The sequence below is a fragment of the Oryx dammah genome, unplaced genomic scaffold, assembly GCF_014754425.2.
Source record: "Oryx dammah isolate SB20612 unplaced genomic scaffold, SCBI_Odam_1.1 HiC_scaffold_15, whole genome shotgun sequence".
In the NCBI taxonomy this organism is placed as follows: Eukaryota; Metazoa; Chordata; class Mammalia; order Artiodactyla; family Bovidae; genus Oryx; species Oryx dammah.
Window position 1 is genome coordinate 27,784,619 of NW_024070199.1, and position 18,784 is coordinate 27,803,402.

Sequence of the window (18,784 nt, forward strand, 5' to 3'; positions counted from 1 at the left end):
TTCGGTGGCGGGCAGCGAGCCCCGCGGGGCCGCTCTCCCCGGGAGCGCGAGGCCGGACGGCGGAGTCACAGGCCGAGTTCCACTTCGCGTTTGGGCCCGGAGGTCATTCGCAACCGATGCAGTCCGCAGTTCCGAAACCTCTTCCGCCAGGATCTTGTCCCGATTCCAAAGTAACTCTGGTCTCCGCCCGCATGGAGGACCAACCCTGGCCCCAGGCGCTGCCAATCTGGAGATCCGCCGGGCCAGGAACGCGCACCTCTCTGCTTTACGGCAAGGGAGCGCGCGTTTGCGACAATGTGACGCCAGCAAGTTTTGGCGGGAAAAGCCCTGCATTTGGATTCCTGTGGTGGCGGGCAAAGGACGGCCTGGTGAGGAAGGGCGGCCGGTAGAGTGGGAAAGGCTCCTGGAGCTGGAGTTCCGGGACTACATGATTTAGGAGGGGCACGGTGGCAGAACGTTCTCGGTTCCGATCCCAAAGGATCGGAGAGGCTCCCTCGGAGGGGTGGTTTCGGAGGGTGGAGGAGTATGGTGGCGGGGGTCCCCGTTGTACAGGGACTGGAGAGAAGCCGCCTCTGCTGGCTGGGAGCCCCCAAGGTTTGGGGCCCGGCGGCCCGCGTGCCACCCAGCCCTTCCGCTTCTTGGGGCAGTTTGGCCCCGCCCCGGGCTCCTCCTGGCCGTGGGGACCGGGTGGGGGTGGGAATTGGGAGTGAGCGGGAGGGGAGGAGTGGCTGCGGGCCCTGCGGTTATTTCCTCCTCCACTAGCCCTCACCCCCTTAACTCTAACCCGAGACTTCACTTCTCGCCCTCTTCACCAGTCCCCACCGTACAGCACTGGTCACCAGCTCCTCAGCGCTGCTGGTACATTTGCTCTGCCTCCTGGAAAGCGGGGTTTCAGCTTTGGGTTTGAGTGGCAGTGGGGCTTGTGAGTTATCAATCAAATGCCGCAGTTCAGGATACTTGCTCATGCTTTAAAAGACTTGGATAAAATACGGATGATGTGAAACCAGGAGCTGTGATTTATCTTGGGGGAATCACGGCAAGAGGCGGAGCTCGGAGGCTTTAGAAATGATTGAAGCTCGTCCTCACCAACCGTCTTTTCTGGGTTCCTGCCCTTACAGCCGCGGGACTGAGTGGAGTCATGGCAGTGCCCTTTGTGGAAGACTGGGACTTGGTGCAAACCCTGGGAGAAGGTGCCTATGGAGAGTGAGTCTGCGTCCGTTTTACCCGCCTTTACACTTGCTTTAGTTTTCTGTCTCCTTTGAGTACATATTCATTGTCCTGGAATTGTTTAACACTGTGGCGCCCCAAAGCACAGATCTTTGCATGCAAATTCCAAAACTGTGAGACTGAAGCTACACAATCTTTTGTAAGGGTTAACGGTTTTTCTTCTTTTTTTGGGGGGGGTGTGTGTGTGCAAAACAGCAAAGCAAAGCATTTTTTCCCTAAAATTTAGAGGAGATTTCTGAAATCGGTTTCTTCTCCCATATATTCTTTCCTGGGGTTTAAACATAGTGGTTAAATGAGCAAATGAACAGACTCTGGAGCCACATTACTGACCTTTGTTTTGTGAAGCTTAGGCAAGCTTTTTCTTTTTTGGCCGTTCCATGGCCGTTCCATCCTGCTTGCGGGAGGCGGACCAGAGATTGAACCTGTGCCCCAAGCAGTAGAAACATGGGGTGGGATCTTAACCAGGGGACCACCAAGGAAGTCCCTAGGTGAGCTTCCTAAAATCCTTGTGTGCCTGCTTCTGCAGCTGTAAAATGGCAATAATAGTACATATCCTGTAGGTACTTAGAACATTTACCATAGACATATATAGTATCAAATTAATAAATGTTAGGTAATGTTATTAAAATTAAATGACTAGAGCAAGAATGAAATCTTGACATTTGGGACAACATGGACCTGGAGCGTATTACGCCAAGTTTAAATAAGTCAGACAGAGAAAGACAAATACTGTATGGTTTCACTTACTAGGTGAAACAAAACAAATGAACAAAAGTAACAAAAGAGAAACAGAGTTAAAACTAACAGGTAGTTGCCAGAGGGGAGGGTGGTGGGAGGAGAGAACTACTTGTACAGACTTACAGTTGCAAAATAAGTCTCCAGTATGAAGTGTACAATTGGAGAGTATAGTCAGTAATTATGTAATATCTTTGTATGGTAGCATATCCTAACTAGACATACAGTGGTGATCATTTTGAAATGTAAAGAAATATCAAATCACTATTTTGTAACAGGAACTAACCCAGCATTGTAAGTCAATTATACTTCAAAGACAAACAAACAGACTCATAGAAAAAGAGATGAGATTTGTGGTTATAAGAGCAGGGTGTAGGGGGAGGGGGATTTGGGTGAAGATGGTCAAAAGCTACAAACTTCCAGTTATAAGATAAATAAGTTCTAGAGATGTAATGTACAGCATTATTAATATCATCAACACTGCTATGTGTTATACATGAAATTTAAAATAGTAAATAATAAGAGTTCTCATCACAAGGGAAGTTATTTTTTCTATTTTTAAAATTTTTTATCTGTAAAAAATGATAGATTGTCACTAAATTTATTGTGATAATCATTTCAGTGCTTTATGGCAATTATATCTCAGTAAAACTGGAAGAGAAATTAAATGAATAGAGCATGTATATGTGTGATGTGGCCTAGAATTGCTGTTATTCCATTTTTAATTTATCAAGTGTTCATATATTACTTTTGGATGTACAACATAATGACTTCTTTGGAGCATTAGCTATTATACTTCACATTTCAGAAAGGAGTATTATCTGTTGAGGACATGGCAGAAACCATTCCCATGGTTTCTTCCAAGTGGCGAAAGTAATAAAGGTAAAATAGTTTTGGATGAGTTACGTTTAATCTTTTGAAGTTTTAAAAGAAATACAGTTCAAATGTCTGGAATATTATATTTCTTCCTTTTTCTTTTTAGAGTTCAACTTGCTGTGAATAGAAGAACAGAAGAAGCAGTTGCAGTGAAGATTGTGGATATGAAACGTGCCATAGACTGTCCAGAAAATATAAAGAAAGAGATTTGTATCAATAAAATGTTAAATCATGAGAATGTAGTGAAATTTTATGGTCACAGAAGAGAAGGCAATATCCAGTATCTATTTTTGGAGTACTGCAGTGGAGGAGAACTTTTTGATAGAATAGGTATGGAAAAATTTTCAGATAATTCTTCTGCTAAATAAGTTTTTAAATTTGTCTTTTAATCTTGGGGCATCTGTTTGTTCACTGTCCATTCAGAATTGCTTTTGCAATAGTGAAATGAGTAAATTTTTTTGTTTTTGCAACTTATGTCAACACTGAATGCATATGTAGAATCATCAAAGAAATTTTCCCCCAAGTTATATAAGTGATTTTGGTTGGCATTTCTGTTTTGTAGAGTTTAAGAATGATAAGCTGTGGTTTCTTGGTGCGTGAAGTTTCATAAGTGCAATGTATTGTATGCCTGTGCAGTTTTTTTCTTTGTAGACATTCTAGTCTCATGAAATTGTTGCATTCATTTACAGATCTGAAATAAGAGGTTATTATATAAGTGAAATAATTGAGAATTTTATAGGATTTATATATATAATATTAAGTACTATGTTTGCTGCTGCTGCTAAGTCACTTCAGTCGTATCCGACTCTGTGTGACCCCATAGACTCCCCCTGTCCCTGGGATTCTCCAGGCAAGAACACTGGAGTGGGTTGCCATTTCCCACCAGGCTCCCCCGTCCCTGGGATTCTCCAGGCAGGAACACTGGAGTGGGTTGCCATTTCCCTCTCCAATGCGTGAAAGTGAAGTTGCTCAGTCGTGTCCGACTCTTAGTGACCCCATGGACTGCAGCCTACCAGGCTCTTCCGTCCATAGGATTTTCCAGGCAAGAGTACTGGAGTGGGGTGCCATTGCCTTCTCTGACTATTTTTTTTTGCTACTTAAGATTAAAAGTCTTGATATTAAAGAATACTGAGAAGTACATAAAATATTCTGTGGACCTAAATTTATTATTTAGATGTATTAATAGTTTAAAAGTGATTATTAGAATCTCCAAAAAAATGTATCTCAGAAAAGAATTGAGTATAAAAGAAATCAATTCATAGACATGCATGGCTTGGTGGTGTGAGAAATTATATGACATTTAAATTTGTTGTTAAATATTTAGGAAATCGGCTTAGATTTGCCTAGGCTTCCACTTTGACAATTACATTTTAGGAGTAGAAAAAATATTGGCATAGCATTTAGAAGAAATTAGGGGTGAATTTGAAGGATATAAATCATAAGTAGAACAAGTCGGGGCTTTCAAGGTATATCTTCCATTCTTGATTTGGGTTATATTTTGTTATTCTCTAATTTTCCTGTGATGTTAATTTATTTTTGCCACTTAACAGTTGGGGAAATGTGAGTTGTTAGCAATATATGTATTAGTGGACTCCAGAATAATTTCATTAGATTAATTAATCTAATTTCATTAGATTAATCTAATTAAGCATTAGATTCTCTTTGCAAAAGTACAATCATAGATGTTAAACTTTAGAATTAGGAAACTATGTGGTTGATGCCTGACTATATTTACCTGATAAACTAACTTTCATAATTCTTATAGAGCCAGACATAGGCATGCCTGAACAAGATGCTCAGAGGTTCTTCCATCAACTTATGGCAGGGGTGGTAGGTACAGTGGTCTCTTTTCCTTTTATTTAAAATTAGTCTTAGTGAAATAAGTTATTCAGTTCTGGTATGCTTCCCTCTGCTTCTCTTTTAGGTTTATCTGCATGGTATTGGAATAACTCATAGGGATATTAAACCTGAAAATCTCCTATTGGATGAAAGGGGTAAGTTTAGCATTTTGTCACTCCTACCAAAATCATTTTAATACAAAGGCAGGATCAAGGTTTTTGCATTACTGAAATTTCAGGGCAGCTTCTTAATTTGCCACACAGTTACAGTAAATATTCAGTAAGTATAGTTAAGGTGAAAGTTCTGCCTACAGTTTGTGTGTCTTAGAGGTGGGAAGTTAGGAAATTTGCTCTTCTTATTTGTTTTTGTACAGAGTTCCTCCTCCTTTTATAAACATAGCCACCTTGATGAGAAGTTCTGGAGGTTTGTGGGTCTTGAGTTTCTGTGTGTCTTTATATGCTTCCTTCCAGCCAGCTGGGTTTTTACATCTCTGAGAACGTTGTGCCTAGAGTATTATTGATACCTCCTGCCTCTGCATAGCCGGGTGAGGACATGGCTCTGCTCTCAGTGTTTAAGTGCTCCTTTCTAGAAGACCCTTTTGACTCCAGGATCTTCCTCTAACCTGGTCCATGCTGTTTGTATATTGACAGTATTTGTCTTAAGTTAATACAAGCCATGAGGCCTTTTTCTAGTTTTAGTTATATGATGATGTCTTTTATTTCTTCTTTATTACAATTTGTTTTTGATCACTTTAAGGTAGAGAAGTTCCACAAATCTAAAATAACACCAGCAGTTTTCTAGTAAACCTTGACTCCTTTAAGTATTTGTGTGTGTGCTCAGTGGCTCAGTCGGGTCTGACTCTTTGTGACTCCATGGACTGTAGCCTGCTAGGCTCTTCTGTCCATGGGATTCTCCAGGCAAGAACACCGGAGTGGGTTGCCGGAGTGGGTTGCCATTTCCTCCTCCAGGGATCTTCCCTGCTCAGGGACTGAACCCGAGTCTCATGCATTGGCAGATGTATTCTTTTGCCATTGAGCCACCTGGGAAGCCCCTTTAAAATACCTATTTACAAAACATTTACATTCGGTGCCATCGGTTTTTTCCTTTGACTTAGATAACCTCAAAATCTCTGACTTTGGCTTGGCAACCGTGTTTCGGCATAATAATCGGGAGCGTTTGTTGAACAAGATGTGTGGTACTTTACCATATGTTGCTCCAGAACTTCTAAAGAGAAAAGAATTTCATGCAGAGCCAGTCGATATTTGGTCCTGTGGAATAGTACTTACTGCAATGTTGGCTGGAGGTAAGAGCTGTTCAATCATGATAAAATTTCTGTCCTTTGGAAAGCCACGTTTCCTGTACCAAAATAAATGAAATAAATCATGTGATAGTATTTTAATATTAACCTATTTATAATTAAGTTGGAACTTTTAATCCCAAAGATTTAAAACAATGATTTATGTGTAGCTATTAAATGGAATATCACAGTAGCTCTCTCTTAAAATTATGTGAACACTTTTGGAAATAGTAAGACAGAAGTGGATTATCTATCTTAGAAGTGTCTTTAAAATTTCTTAAACCATATTTAATTAATTTGAAGAAAACTTTTAATGGATTTGTGTCACTGATTATTTTCCCTTAAAATCATTACTGTAAAATGATTTGAACATTCAGAAAACCGAGTCTTGTTTCCTTTTTTAGAATTGCCATGGGACCAGCCTAGTGATAGTTGTCAGGAATATTGTGATTGGAAAGAAAAGAAAACATACCTCAACCCTTGGAAAAAAATTGATTCTGCTCCTCTAGGTAACTGGGTTATTTTGATATAAAGTACTGATTTCCTGGATAATGAAGCCTAGTGCTGTTTGAATGTTTTTCTTACCTATATTTTTCTTTTTAACTTTTAATTCATTATATAAATAATACATGATCTTTGTAGATAAAGTAGAAAAATAATAAAATATTAAAAATCCAACCCTATAATTCTAGAACTCAGAAATAATATTTTGATATCTGCTTCTGTGTTTTGTAGTAGAAAATATGTAAGTATATATGTTTGTTATATATGTATATTATTTATAATGTTTGTTATATATGTATATTATTTATAAGTATATTTGTTTTCACAAAAAAAATGACATCGCACTATACATGTTATTTTGTAAACTTTGTGTGAGTGTGTGTGTTAATGCTAAGTGAACAGTTTTTCATGACTATACTTGTAAGTATTCATCACTATTTTTAAAAGCTGTGATGGTATTCCGCAACATGGACTTGCTTTACTACACTTCTCCAGTTCACCTTTTTAGAGATTCAGAGGTTTTTCTAATTTTTCACTGTTGTGAAAGAGATATGATGATCATCCATATACCTTAATCTTTGTCCAAACGTCTCAGTTATTTAAAGTGAAATTCCAGAAGTGGAATTGCAGGGTCAAAGATGTATACATTGTTTAATTGTTATGGTTTACTTTGCCAAATTGTTTTCCAGAAAGTTTGTACCATTTCACCACAGTCTACTTAGTTTACATTTAAGCTATTTTTTGGCTACACCTTGAGGCATACAAGTCTTTGTTTTCCCACCCGTGAATGAACTTGTACCCTTGCAGTATAATCAGTGAGTCTTAACCACTGGACCACCAGGGAAGCCCCTTAAACATTTTTGTTTTTTATTAATCTAATAGGCCTACCTATAAGAAATATATTCTAACTTAAACATTTTTATTTTAAATTTAGTATCAATGAAGTTTTACATCCATTATGGATTTATTAGCTTTTTTGTCTATTTTTGTAGACTTGTCTATTTTGCTCATTTTTGGTAGGAAGTCTTCCTTTTATTCTATATGAAGTTTTTAAGAAAATATTAGTGTCATTATATCATTGCATTTGTTACAACTATTTTTGACACTTTGTCATGTATTTTTACTTTGTTATGCTATTTTAACATACAGAAGTTTTATATTTTATTTATTTAAATCTAGTATCTTGTCCTTTTTGATTTCTGACTATACTGTCATGTTTGGAAAGGTCTTTTCTACCCTCAACAGTAGAAAAAAATTACCTATGTTTTCATGGCTTTTTCTGTTTTGTTTTGTTTTCCATTTAAATCTTTGGTCCATTAGAAGATTCGTTTGGTGTTGGGCGATGTATGAATTCTTTATCAATAAAATTAAGGTCTTAGGATGATTTTTTGCTTTTATCACTGCCTCTTAAAGTTATTGGAAAGTAAATTTTCATTATAAAATTGTGTGAATGAGAACTTAATATGACATGTTAGAACAATGAAGTTTGGTATTGAAAATGGATGAGGTTTTTTTAAATCTTTGTGTAAATAGGGGTTTTCTGTTTTTTTTTTTTTTTTTTTTTTTTTAATTTTTTATTATCTTTGTGAAAATATCATCAAGTGGAGAGAAACATTTCCACCTGGCTCTTGTTCTATTTGCAAACAACTGAGAGTCTGATCTGGGAAGAGTATTCAAAGATATAGACAATAGCAAGGAATAATTGCATGAAATTCAAGCAAAATTTAGTGGCTTTGTTTTCTCTTCCCCAGAAGTAATATGTGGACATAAGGAGAGCAATAGAGAATGTGTGTTTTACACCACAAACTATAGGCTTTTCTAATCTGCATGACTCTTATAAATGTTGTCTTAATATTTTGTTTTCAGCTCTGCTACATAAAATCTTAGTTGAGAACCCATCAGTAAGGATTACCATCCCAGACATCAAGAAAGACAGATGGTACAACAAACCATTCAAGAAAGGTAATATGCTTAAAATACAAATATTTTTTAAAGTGGTTTTTTTTGTGTGTGTGTGTGAAAGAAAAGGTACTTGTAAAGTCAGCATAGGTCAACAACACAAGATAGCTGTGGTCTCTGTCCTCGTGGAGATGATGGCCTCTAGTACAAAAAACAGAAATATGAAAAATAATTTTTAGTTTATTAATAATTATGAAGTAGAAAATCAGGGTACTGTAGCTAAGAATTTACCAAGTCTTTTTTTTTTTTTTTCACCTTTTTATTTTGTATTGGAGTATAGCTGATTAACAATGTGGTAATAGTTTCAGGTGAACAGCGAAGGGGTTCAGCCATACATATACATGTATCCATTTTCCCTCAAACTCCCCTCCCACCCAGGCTGCCATGTAACACTGAGCAGAGTTCTCTGAGCTATACAGTAGTTGACCTAATCTTAAGTGACAGAGAACGCTTACCTTGCTGAGGAAATAACATTAAATCTAAGATTTGAAGATTAAAGGGGAGCTAGCCAGATGAGCAGTAGCAAGACGAGTGGCAGATTCCAAACACGGAAGCAGCATCAGGGATGAGCTGGTGGTGAGAAAGTAGTACATCTGAGGGGCTTGAGAGAAGGCCGGCGTGGACCATGTCTGGCTGGTTCAGCATTACATTACCAGTGCTTAGTACAGTGTGTAGTCTGTTGTAGGCATTTCATAAATGTTCATGGAGTGAGTAAGTGAGTAGAGAAGGAGGGGAGGGAGAGAGATTTGAGATGAGTTGGTAGATAGGAACCAAGCCATGGAGGAGCTTGTAACCCATGCTAAGAATCTTGGGCTTTAACTGAAGGCCATGGGAAAACCTGTTGGGAGATTTTAAGCAAGAAAATGACATCCTTATATATTTGGTTTTAAAAGATCTTTCTAGAATTTCAGATTCTTTACCACTGAGCCACCAGATCCAATTGGGAGGAAGATACTAAAAGTCTAAGAGAGAGGGAAGAAAAAAGCAACAAGGTCCCTAAGGAGAAAGGAGGGTATGGGCTCCTTTTCAAGTGGAGAAATAAACATTTGATGGGAGGATGGAAGGGAAGAGAGGACAGGTGGGAATGCAAGTAAGTTAGATTTGGTAGTGGCAAATCGAGGGAGCTTCCAATAACTGAAATGGGAGATATATGTAAGTAATGAGGTACTGGAGGGTGTCCTGGTAATTTGGCAGGAGTACAGAAGTTTTGCCAGAGAAGGCAATGGCAAGCCACTCCAGTACTCCTGCCTGGAAACTCCCATGGACGGAGGAGCCTGGTAGGCTGCAGTCCATGGGGTCGGGAAGAGTCAGACACGACTGAGCTTTCGCTTTCATGCATTGGAGAAGGAAATGGCAACCCACTCCAGCGTTCTTGCCTGGAGAATCCCAGGGACGGGGGAGCCTGGTGGGCTGCCGTCTACAGGGTCGCACAGAGTCGGACACAACTGAAGCGACTTAGCAGCAGTAGCAACAGAAGTTTTGAAAGAATCATTATGGGGAAAGGAAGAGGAAACTGATTAGAGAAATGTAGCATAGCCTGTTAGGGGTGAGGATCCAGTGGAGGGGAGTAGCCGTGAATTTACAGTGGCATCCTATTCTCTATAATGATTATTTTCCGTAAAGCTTTTCCAAGGGATTGATAGCTTCGGTGAACGATCTCGGATTCATGATTTTCAAAGACGATTTAACTTTGGGACCAGGGACCAGCCTTGATCACTCAAGAGCTTTTGTATAGCAGAGTTTTTTTAAAGTGAAAAGGGACTGAGAAAGCTTCTGACATAGACATCAGAAGGGGGACAGAGAATGGTGCCCCCCGGCCCCAACAACATACATCTTAAATTAATAAGATTAGAACAAACAATAGAAAGATCTTACCACTCACCCCCATAATACATGTTTTAAGATGACAGGATTAGTCAGAAGGTTCTTATTAAGGAGAAACATGTCATTGAGCAAGATACATTGTTATATTGACTAAGACAAAGCAATGTAGAAAGAAGGTTTGACCTTTTCTTCTTGAGAGTCCCAGACTCCTTTCTCCTCCTTGGAAACCTTGGACTTCTTATCAACCTACCTAGGAATTGACTCTCACGAGCAAAGAAGGTTGAGTAGAGCAGATTCATAACATTCATTGTCATTATCACAAATTATTTTTTATTTTAAAAGGTTTTGATCCTGTTACTGGGTCTCTCAGTCATCATAGAACATTTTTCTGTTACCAAAAACGGTACCATTAAAATGACTGCCTTAACATTGACACTGTGCACTTGGGACATACTTATAGGCCAAGGTTTATGAAATGTGTAGTTTGCACAATTTGACAAGTCAGTCCGAGTCAGAAGTTCCTAACCACATTTCTCATAAAATCATGTAGAAAGAGCCACTCTCTATTGTATAAGTATTTTGTGTTTAAGAAATAAATTTAAATATGGTTTTTCTTCTTCAAGTTGCCAACTGGGAAAGCATTTGTATTTATGTTATTTTTTTTTAGGGGCAAAGAGGCCCCGGGCTACTTCTAGTGGTGTATCAGAGTCTCCTGGTGGATTCTCTAAGCATATTCAATCCAACTTGGACTTCTCTCCAGTAAACTGTGCTTCTAGGTAAGGTCAGTTAATAATTAATAAAAGATCAAGTAGTTGTTGGATATAATAGTCCCCATGAAAAATAATCCATGTACATAATTTTTCTGAAGATGAATATAATTTTTTTCAGTGTGAGAATGATAATGCCATATAAGAAAGGCCTAAAGAACTTTATTTAAAGCTATATTTTTCTCCATATAATAATTCCTCAGTGAAGAAAGTGTGAAGTACTCCAGTTCTCAGCCAGAACCACGGACAGGCCTTTCGTTATGGGACACCAGCCCTTCATACATTGACAAACTGGTACAAGGGATCAGCTTTTCCCAGCCCACTTGTCCTGATCACATGCTTCTGAATAGTCAATTGCTCGGCACTCCAGGATCCTCACAGGTAAGGGAATTTAGTTCCTCAAATAAATAATGGCAACTCTATTTTTTATTGTCTTAAAGTATTTTTTTGTCAATCTAAGAAATACAATATTAACACTTGATACAGATTTTCTTTTTTTGACGTGGAGGAGAGAACTAGGGGAGACTTTTTTTCCCTAATGTTTATTTATTTGGCTGCACCGGGTTTTAGTTGTGGCACACAAGGTCTTCAATCTTTATTTTAGGATGTGGGATCTAGTTCCCTGACCTGGGATCAAAACTGGGCCCACTGCATTGAGAGTGCAGTCTTAGCCACTGGACCACCAGAGAAATCCTGAGACTCAAGACTTTTTTCTCTTTTTTTAGCCACATCATGGCATATGGTTCTTAGTTCCTTGACACTGGAAGCAGAGTCCTGACCGCTGGGCTGCCAGGGAATTCCCTAGGGGAGACACTTATGTATAAGAATCTGAAGTCAGAAAAAAGAATTTTCAGGCCAAATAGCTATAGTATGATTACTTTTGGTGGTAAATCTGATAATTTATTCAGCTTTCCTCTATTTGACTTGTAGAACCCCTGGCAGCGCTTAGTCAAAAGAATGACACGATTTTTTACCAAATTGGATGCAGACAAATCTTATCAATGCCTGAAAGAAACTTGTGAGAAATTGGGCTATCAGTGGAAGAAAAGTTGTATGAATCAGGTATGTTTCATTGATTTTTGTTAGATCTTTTCCTGAAGAAAAACTTAAAATATTTGAGTAAAAAAAAGAGCTATCATTCTATGGCTGACTCATGTTGATATTTGGTAGAAATCAATGCAATACTGTAAAGAAATTATCCCTCAATTAAAAATAAGTTTTAAAATGCTATCATTTTATGTATATTTTAAAATATAAAGTAATTAGTTTAATTTGAAAAAGAAACCATTGAAATTTAAGTACAATGTTTTTTCCTTAAGAACTAGTATTTCTTAAAAGAAGACTTCTCTAAGGTTATTACAAATACTAAGAGATTCAAGTCTTATTTTCTTTAAAACTATGCATTATACTTAAATTGTAACAGCAATGAGCTTCCTTCTGTGAAAGATGGATCCATTTAACAATTTCATGGTTCCTCCATCTTCCCTGCTCCCAATTGCCAATTTTTGTTGTTTACATTGTTATAGCATATTTATAATATTGACATTCTGATCTGTCTTTAGGCTTTTCAAGTCTTAATATTGTGAAAAACAAAGAGAAAGGAATATTTTGTATTAAAGGAGACTAAAGAGGCTTGATAAATAATGTAATACATGGTCTTTCACTAGATCGTGGATTTAAAGAAAAAGAAAACTATAAGTGATGTTATTAGAACAATTGGGAAAATTTGAATATGAGTTTTATGTAAGATAATGTTTTTGTATCAGTGGCAGATTTCTTTGGTGTGATCATAATACTGTGGTTTGTAAGAGAATGTCTGCAGGAGATACATGGTAAAGTGTGTGTAATTTATAACTTAGTTTAAAAACTTAAAAAAAAGAGACAATCATGTAAAAAAGAAGTAAACATGCTTTTCTAGGTTTATAAGGCCAATAAACATTTGTGGTTATTTATTGTAGGATTTTTTCAGTTTTTCTGTAGATTTGTAAACTTTCAAAATTAAAAGTTAGGGGAAAATGTTACTGTGAGGAAACCTGAAGCCAGCCTGATTATCCTCTCACTTATATAGATGTCTTACTTTTTTTTTTTAGGTAGATTTATTGAGATAAACCTCACATGATATAGAAATTATCACTTTAACCATTTAAAAATGTACAATTTAGTGGTTTTAAGTATATCACAGGATTGTGGAGTTATCACCATTTAAATCTAGAACTTCCCACTGCCCCCCAAATAAACTCTCTACCAATTAGCAGTCATTCTTCGTTCCTTCCTCCTTGTCAATCACTAATATACTTTCTGTGGATTATCTATTTTGGGGCATTTCATATAAATGGAATCATATAGTGTATGACCCTTCGTGTTTGTCTTCTTTTACTTAACATAGTATTTTCAAGGTTAATTCATGTTGTAGCATTTATCAATACTTTATTCCTTTTAATGGGTGATTGATATCCCATTATGTGAATAGACTGTTTTGTGTAACCATTTATCTATTGATGGACATTTGGGATGATGTATCTACTTTTTGGCTGTTACGAATAATGCTTCTGTGAGCATTTAGGTTTCTGTGTGAACACAGGTATTTTAGTTTGCAAGGGCCATCGTAACAAAATATCATAGTGTAGGAGGTATTTATTTGTTTATTTACAGAGATTTATTTTCCTACAGTTCTAGACACTGACGTCCAAGACCAAGGTCCAAGACTGGCAGGGCTGGTTTTCTTTGGAACCTTGGCTTTTACGTGGCCACCTTCTTGCTGTCTCCTCCTATGCTTTATCCTCTCTGTGCACACATCCCCTGTATCTGCCACTTTCTGTATCCTGATTGCCTTTTCTAATGAAGACACCAGTCAGATTGGATTAGAGCCCTCTGAATGGTCTCCTTTGAATTTAGTCACCTCTAAATTAAAAGACACTTGCTCCTTGGAAGAAAAGCAATGACAAACCTAGACAGCATATTAAAAAACAGAGACATTATTTTGCCAACAAAGGTCTGTATAGTCAAAGCTATGGTTTTTCCAATAGTCATGTACGAATGTGAGAGCTGGACCATAAAGAAGGCTAAGCACCAGAGAATTTATGCCTTTGAAATGTGGTGGTGCACAAGATTCTTGAGAGTCCCTTGGACTGCAAGGAGGTCAAACCAGTTAACCCTGAAGGAAATCAACCCTGAATATTCATTGGAAGGACTGATGCTGAAGCTGAAGCTCCAATACTTTGGCCACCTGATGCGAAGAACTGACTCATTGGAAAAGACCCTGATGCTGTGAAGCACTGTAGGCAGGAGAAGGGGACGACAGAGGATGAGATGGTTGGATGGCATCACCAACTCAATGGACATGAATTTGAGCAAGCTCTGGGAGATGGTGAAGGACAGGGAAGCCTGGTATGCTATAGTCCCTGGGGTCACAAAGAGTTGGATACAACTGAGCAACTGAACAACAACAACTACCTCATTAAAGAGGTCTTATCTCCAAAATAGTCACATCCTGAGACATTGGGAATTAGGGCTTCAACATATGAATTTTGAGGGGACACAGTTTCAGTCCAGAAGATGTTTTCAATTTCTTTGGTATATACCTGTGATCAGAATTGCTGGGCATACAATAACTCTTGTGTTTATCTTTTGAGGAACTGCCAAATGATTTTTCAAAGCAGCGGCACCATTTTACATTCCTATCAGCCATGTATGAGGGTTCCACTTTTTCTTCATCCTTGTCAACATTTGTTATTGTCTCTTTTTAATGAAAGCCCTCCCTGTGTGAGATGAGAATTATTAAAAATGTTTTTGTACTTTGGACTGGGCTTAGCTAGACACATCTGCTGATCTTAATTTGGGCTTATCCATCCAGCTGAAGTTGATGGCTTTTCTGTGCCTGATGGTCCAAGACAGCCTCATCCACTTTTGGGATCTTGGTGTTGGCTGTTGGCTGGGCCTTTCTTTCCATGTCAGTCTTCTAACCTATGCTTCTAAAACACAACGTGGAAGTTGAAAGACCTCTTAGAACTTTTGCCATCTTCTAATCACCTTTGTAGCTTTTTACCCAAAAACCTAGCCTCTCTTTCTTTCTTCTGTTTTAATAATCTTGTTTTCCCTCTCATTCTAGTTTCCTTCTCTTCAGTTGTTTCTTCTTTCAGTTGTATTTTGATAAAACACTAAATTTCTTCTGTTGCTAAGCATTCACATAGACTCAATTCCCAATGATGCACTGCATTCTGTTTACACGTTGGTCTGGGTGAACACACACATACCCGTCGGGAGAGGAAAAGTCCTGGAAGGAATGGGATGTTTGGCGGCACTGCTCCTATTGTAAAAGCTTTTCTCAAATTTGCATCCCAGTAGTATCACTGAACTGAGATTATAGCTTTTATTTAGAGTATTTTCTATCCACACTTATGCTTTAACATTATTTTTATTGTCTTAGGTTACTGTATCAACAACTGATAGAAGAAACAATAAGCTGATTTTCAAAGTGAATCTGGTAGAAATGGATGAGAAGATCTTAGTTGACTTCCGGCTTTCTAAGGTATATAGAGTAGCACATTTTTTTAAGAGAGAAAACTTTGTTTTGTTATTTTTGAAGAAGTATTACATGTTCATTTTAGAAATTTTAAAAACATAAAGTGTAAAAAAGAAAGTAAGAATCGAGTTTAATTTTATCATCCATAGAAAACAGATTTATTTTTGATTTTATATTAGAGTAATCTTACTGTTACTTGTAATACATGCTATATGGAAATACTCATGTGGAGATTATTTTTACTGGCATTATATTTTAGATATATGTTAACTTGTTTTTTTTTTTAGTTAATATTATGAACATTTGTTCTGTCATTATCTAGTCTTCCAAAACAGTTTTTCAAATAACATTCCTTGTTATACTAGTTTTTGTTTTTTGTGTAATCTGTAAATAACAAAGAAAATAAAAATAGTCATAGATTATTTTTATCTTTAATTACCTTTGGCATTTTGTAGCATTTTAAGCTTTTTCTTATTGAATTTGTATGTAGTATTTTTCATAAAAATTGTAATTTGTCAAAATGTTTGCACATGATAGTTAATGAACCTTTATCTGTTATAAGCTACTTTGTGATTCATACTCATATACAGAGTTTTATTCACATTTCTGATTCTTTCTGTAGAAATTAGTGGTTCTGAGGTTATAGTTTTAAAGCCCTTGATACATAAGACCAAAATAGCATTTTCTCTATTTCCTGAAAGATTGTACATGGCTCTGAATGAGGCTGGAAGAGTTGGTCACTTTCTTTATATTGGCAGCTTGCTGCAATACTATTGTCCAGATGCTTGATATGGAATTAAATTAAGATCCTAGAGTAGTGAAATCCTTCTCATAACTAAATCACTGGCTTTGTTGCCACAGTGTTTTGGCAAGACTTAAGTGTAGCTGTGTAGTTTATTTTTAGTTTATAAACTCCCGGTGCCTATGAAAAACAGTGATCTAGGTCCAGAGCTATCAACAATTGAAATGAACAAGATGCCATTGGTTTCTGCTCTCTGGGCCCAGTGTAATGGGCCCATAGTCAAGTCAGAATTATTTATGTAGCCATTTCTTCTACGTGGGCTTCCCTTGTAGCTCAACTGGTAAAGAATCTGCCTGCAATACGGGAGACCTGGGTTGGGAAGATCCTTTGCAGAAGGGAATGGCTACCTACTCCAGTATTCTTTCCTGGAGAATTCCGTGGACTGTATAGTCCATGGGGTCACAAACAGTCAGATACAACTGAGTGACTCTCACTTTCACTTTTCTTCTATGAAGGTGTTTTGTCTTTGTAAGAGGACCTGAAGATGAGGATAGCTGGACATATCTATGGATGTTTGTCTCTACGTACCACTAAAGAAAGTTTGATTTTATGGCATAGTCTTTTTTTTTTTTTTAACATAAGTTTTGGATATTATTCCTAATATAGGGTGATGGATTGGAATTCAAGAGACACTTCCTGAAGATTAAGGGGAAGCTGAGTGATGTTGTGAGCAGCCAGAAGGTTTGGCTTCCTGTCACATGATAGATCCACTGGTTCTGGGATTCCTGGTGAATATAGTGCTGCTATGTGGACATTATTCTTCCTAGAGAAGATTATCTATTCTGCAAACTGCAAACAATAATCTGTGAAGAGTTGTCTTCCTTCTAGCCAAACATTTTCCAATTCTTTTGTATATTCTTCATACAAATAATAATCTACATCTTAACTGTAAGTGAAACTTTGGGGAAAGGGTAGATAGAATTCATTTAGATATTCCTTCATTTGCATTTAGCGTCTGAATTGAGACCCGCCTGGTGGAAACCATGCTCTGGGGTTACATGAGTTTATCAGCTTTTATACCAGTATAATTAAAAATGATACTCTTGTCCCATTCTACCAAAACATTTGGTCCCATCCAAAAAGTACATATATCCTGCACATTGACTTAATCACATGGATAAATTAGTTTTTTTTTAAAAATTGTTACTTGTGGGACAGTAAATTTATCAGTCAGTCTGTGAAGTGAAGCCAGCTTCAATATGTATACCCCAAGATTTGTACTTAAAAGGGCCTGACCAGGTACATAAAGCTGTTTCTGAACAATAATTAAAATTGCAAGTAGGTATGTTTTTTTCTGGTATAGTTAATATGTATGATTGGTCTTTCAAATAGAAGTTGAGCATAAACTCTAGTGCTTAACTGCCTTTACTTGGAATTACTGTTGCACATTTTAAATATTTTTCTATATTATTTTCTACTTTCACAGCCATATTTTAATTCTTTATTACATAAATAAATTCTATTTTGAAAATGAATAGCTAACTCTGTAAACTCATTGGTGACTAAACTAGATGGTGAGGAATGAAAGAGGCTGGAGATGTAAGAAAGTAATGGAAATTGATCTGATTCCTGTTAATTTTCACCTGTTAATTTTAGTAAGATTTTGTTCTTTCAGTGAAATATATATTAACATTTGAATGTGTTAGATTGGGTCCCAGTATTCCCATTTCTTGCTGATTTATAAAAGTTAGCCAGTTATTCTAGTCTGAAGCCAACATGAAACTTTATAGAGTTTATCATATATTATATATCTTGGTAAATGGTATTATTGTGGTATAGCTATTGTTTTTCCAATAGTCATGTACAGTTGTGAGAGCTGGACCATGAGGAAGATTGAGCACCAAAGAATTGATACCTTAGAACTATGGTGTTAGAGGAGACTCTTCAGAGTCCCTTGGACTGCAAGGAGATCCAACCAGTCAATCCTAAAGGAAATCAGTCCTGAATATACATTGGAGTACTGATGCTGAAGCTGAAACTCCAATACTTTGGCCACTTGATGCAAAGAGCTGACTCATTTGAAAAGACCCTGATGCTGGGAAAGATTGAAGCCAAGAGGAGAAGGGGACGACAGAGGATGAGATGACTGGATGGCATCACTGATTCAATGGACATGAGTTTGAGCAAACTCTGGGAGATCGTGAAGGACAGGGAGGCTTGGTGTGCTGCAGTCCATGGGGTCAGAAAGAGTCAGACATGAGTGACTGAGCAACAACAACAACCCACAGGAGGAATAAATTTAAACCTATAGGCAACTTCTAAGAATTAAGCCAGTACATTCTCAAATAAGAAATTTTGTTCTTGAGAATTGTCAGGCAGGGAATTCTCTGGTGGTCCGGTGGTTCAGACTCCAAGCTTCCATTGCAGGGAGCAAGGGTTTGATCCCTGGTTGGGGAGCTAAGTTCCCACATGCCACACAGCATGGCCAAAAG

The 18,784-nt window shown here is 37.5% G+C and overlaps 1 protein-coding gene across 3 annotated transcripts; it reads left to right on the plus strand.

Annotated features, from left to right (window-relative positions):
* The first annotated feature begins 285 nt into the window (after positions 1 to 285).
* On the plus strand, positions 286 to 17,480 carry CHEK1 (checkpoint kinase 1). 3 transcript variants are annotated; one of them, XM_040255815.1, is made up of 13 exons: positions 286 to 368; positions 1,119 to 1,203; positions 2,945 to 3,168; positions 4,604 to 4,668; positions 4,763 to 4,832; positions 5,792 to 5,980; positions 6,379 to 6,483; positions 8,345 to 8,440; positions 10,929 to 11,037; positions 11,232 to 11,409; positions 11,959 to 12,090; positions 15,455 to 15,556; positions 16,959 to 17,480. In XM_040255815.1, exons 2-13 carry the CDS (start codon positions 1,139 to 1,141, stop codon positions 17,052 to 17,054), a joined length of 1,431 nt encoding a protein of 476 aa, XP_040111749.1. In that variant the 5' UTR covers positions 286 to 368; positions 1,119 to 1,138; the 3' UTR covers positions 17,055 to 17,480. The 3 variants fall into 3 exon arrangements, with proteins under 3 accessions (XP_040111749.1, XP_040111750.1, XP_040111752.1); XM_040255816.1 differs by lacking the exon at positions 286 to 368 and adding an exon at positions 725 to 858; XM_040255818.1 differs by lacking the exons at positions 286 to 368; positions 1,119 to 1,203 and adding an exon at positions 2,771 to 2,844.
* The last annotated feature ends 1,304 nt before the right edge of the window (positions 17,481 to 18,784 follow it).

What these genes read in the sequence shown, in the direction of transcription:
- CHEK1 (XM_040255815.1), top strand. Translation starts at nt 1,139, where the DNA reads ATGGCAGTGCCCTTTGTGGAAGACTGGGACTTGGTGCAAACCCTGGGA. An exon ending in AATTGATTCTGCTCCTCTAG is followed by an intron (nt 6,484 to 8,344) that starts GTAACTGGGTTA and finishes TTTTGTTTTCAG; the next exon opens with CTCTGCTACATAAAATCTTA. An exon ending in TTGACTTCCGGCTTTCTAAG is followed by an intron (nt 15,557 to 16,958) that starts GTATATAGAGTA and finishes TTCCTAATATAG; the next exon opens with GGTGATGGATTGGAATTCAA.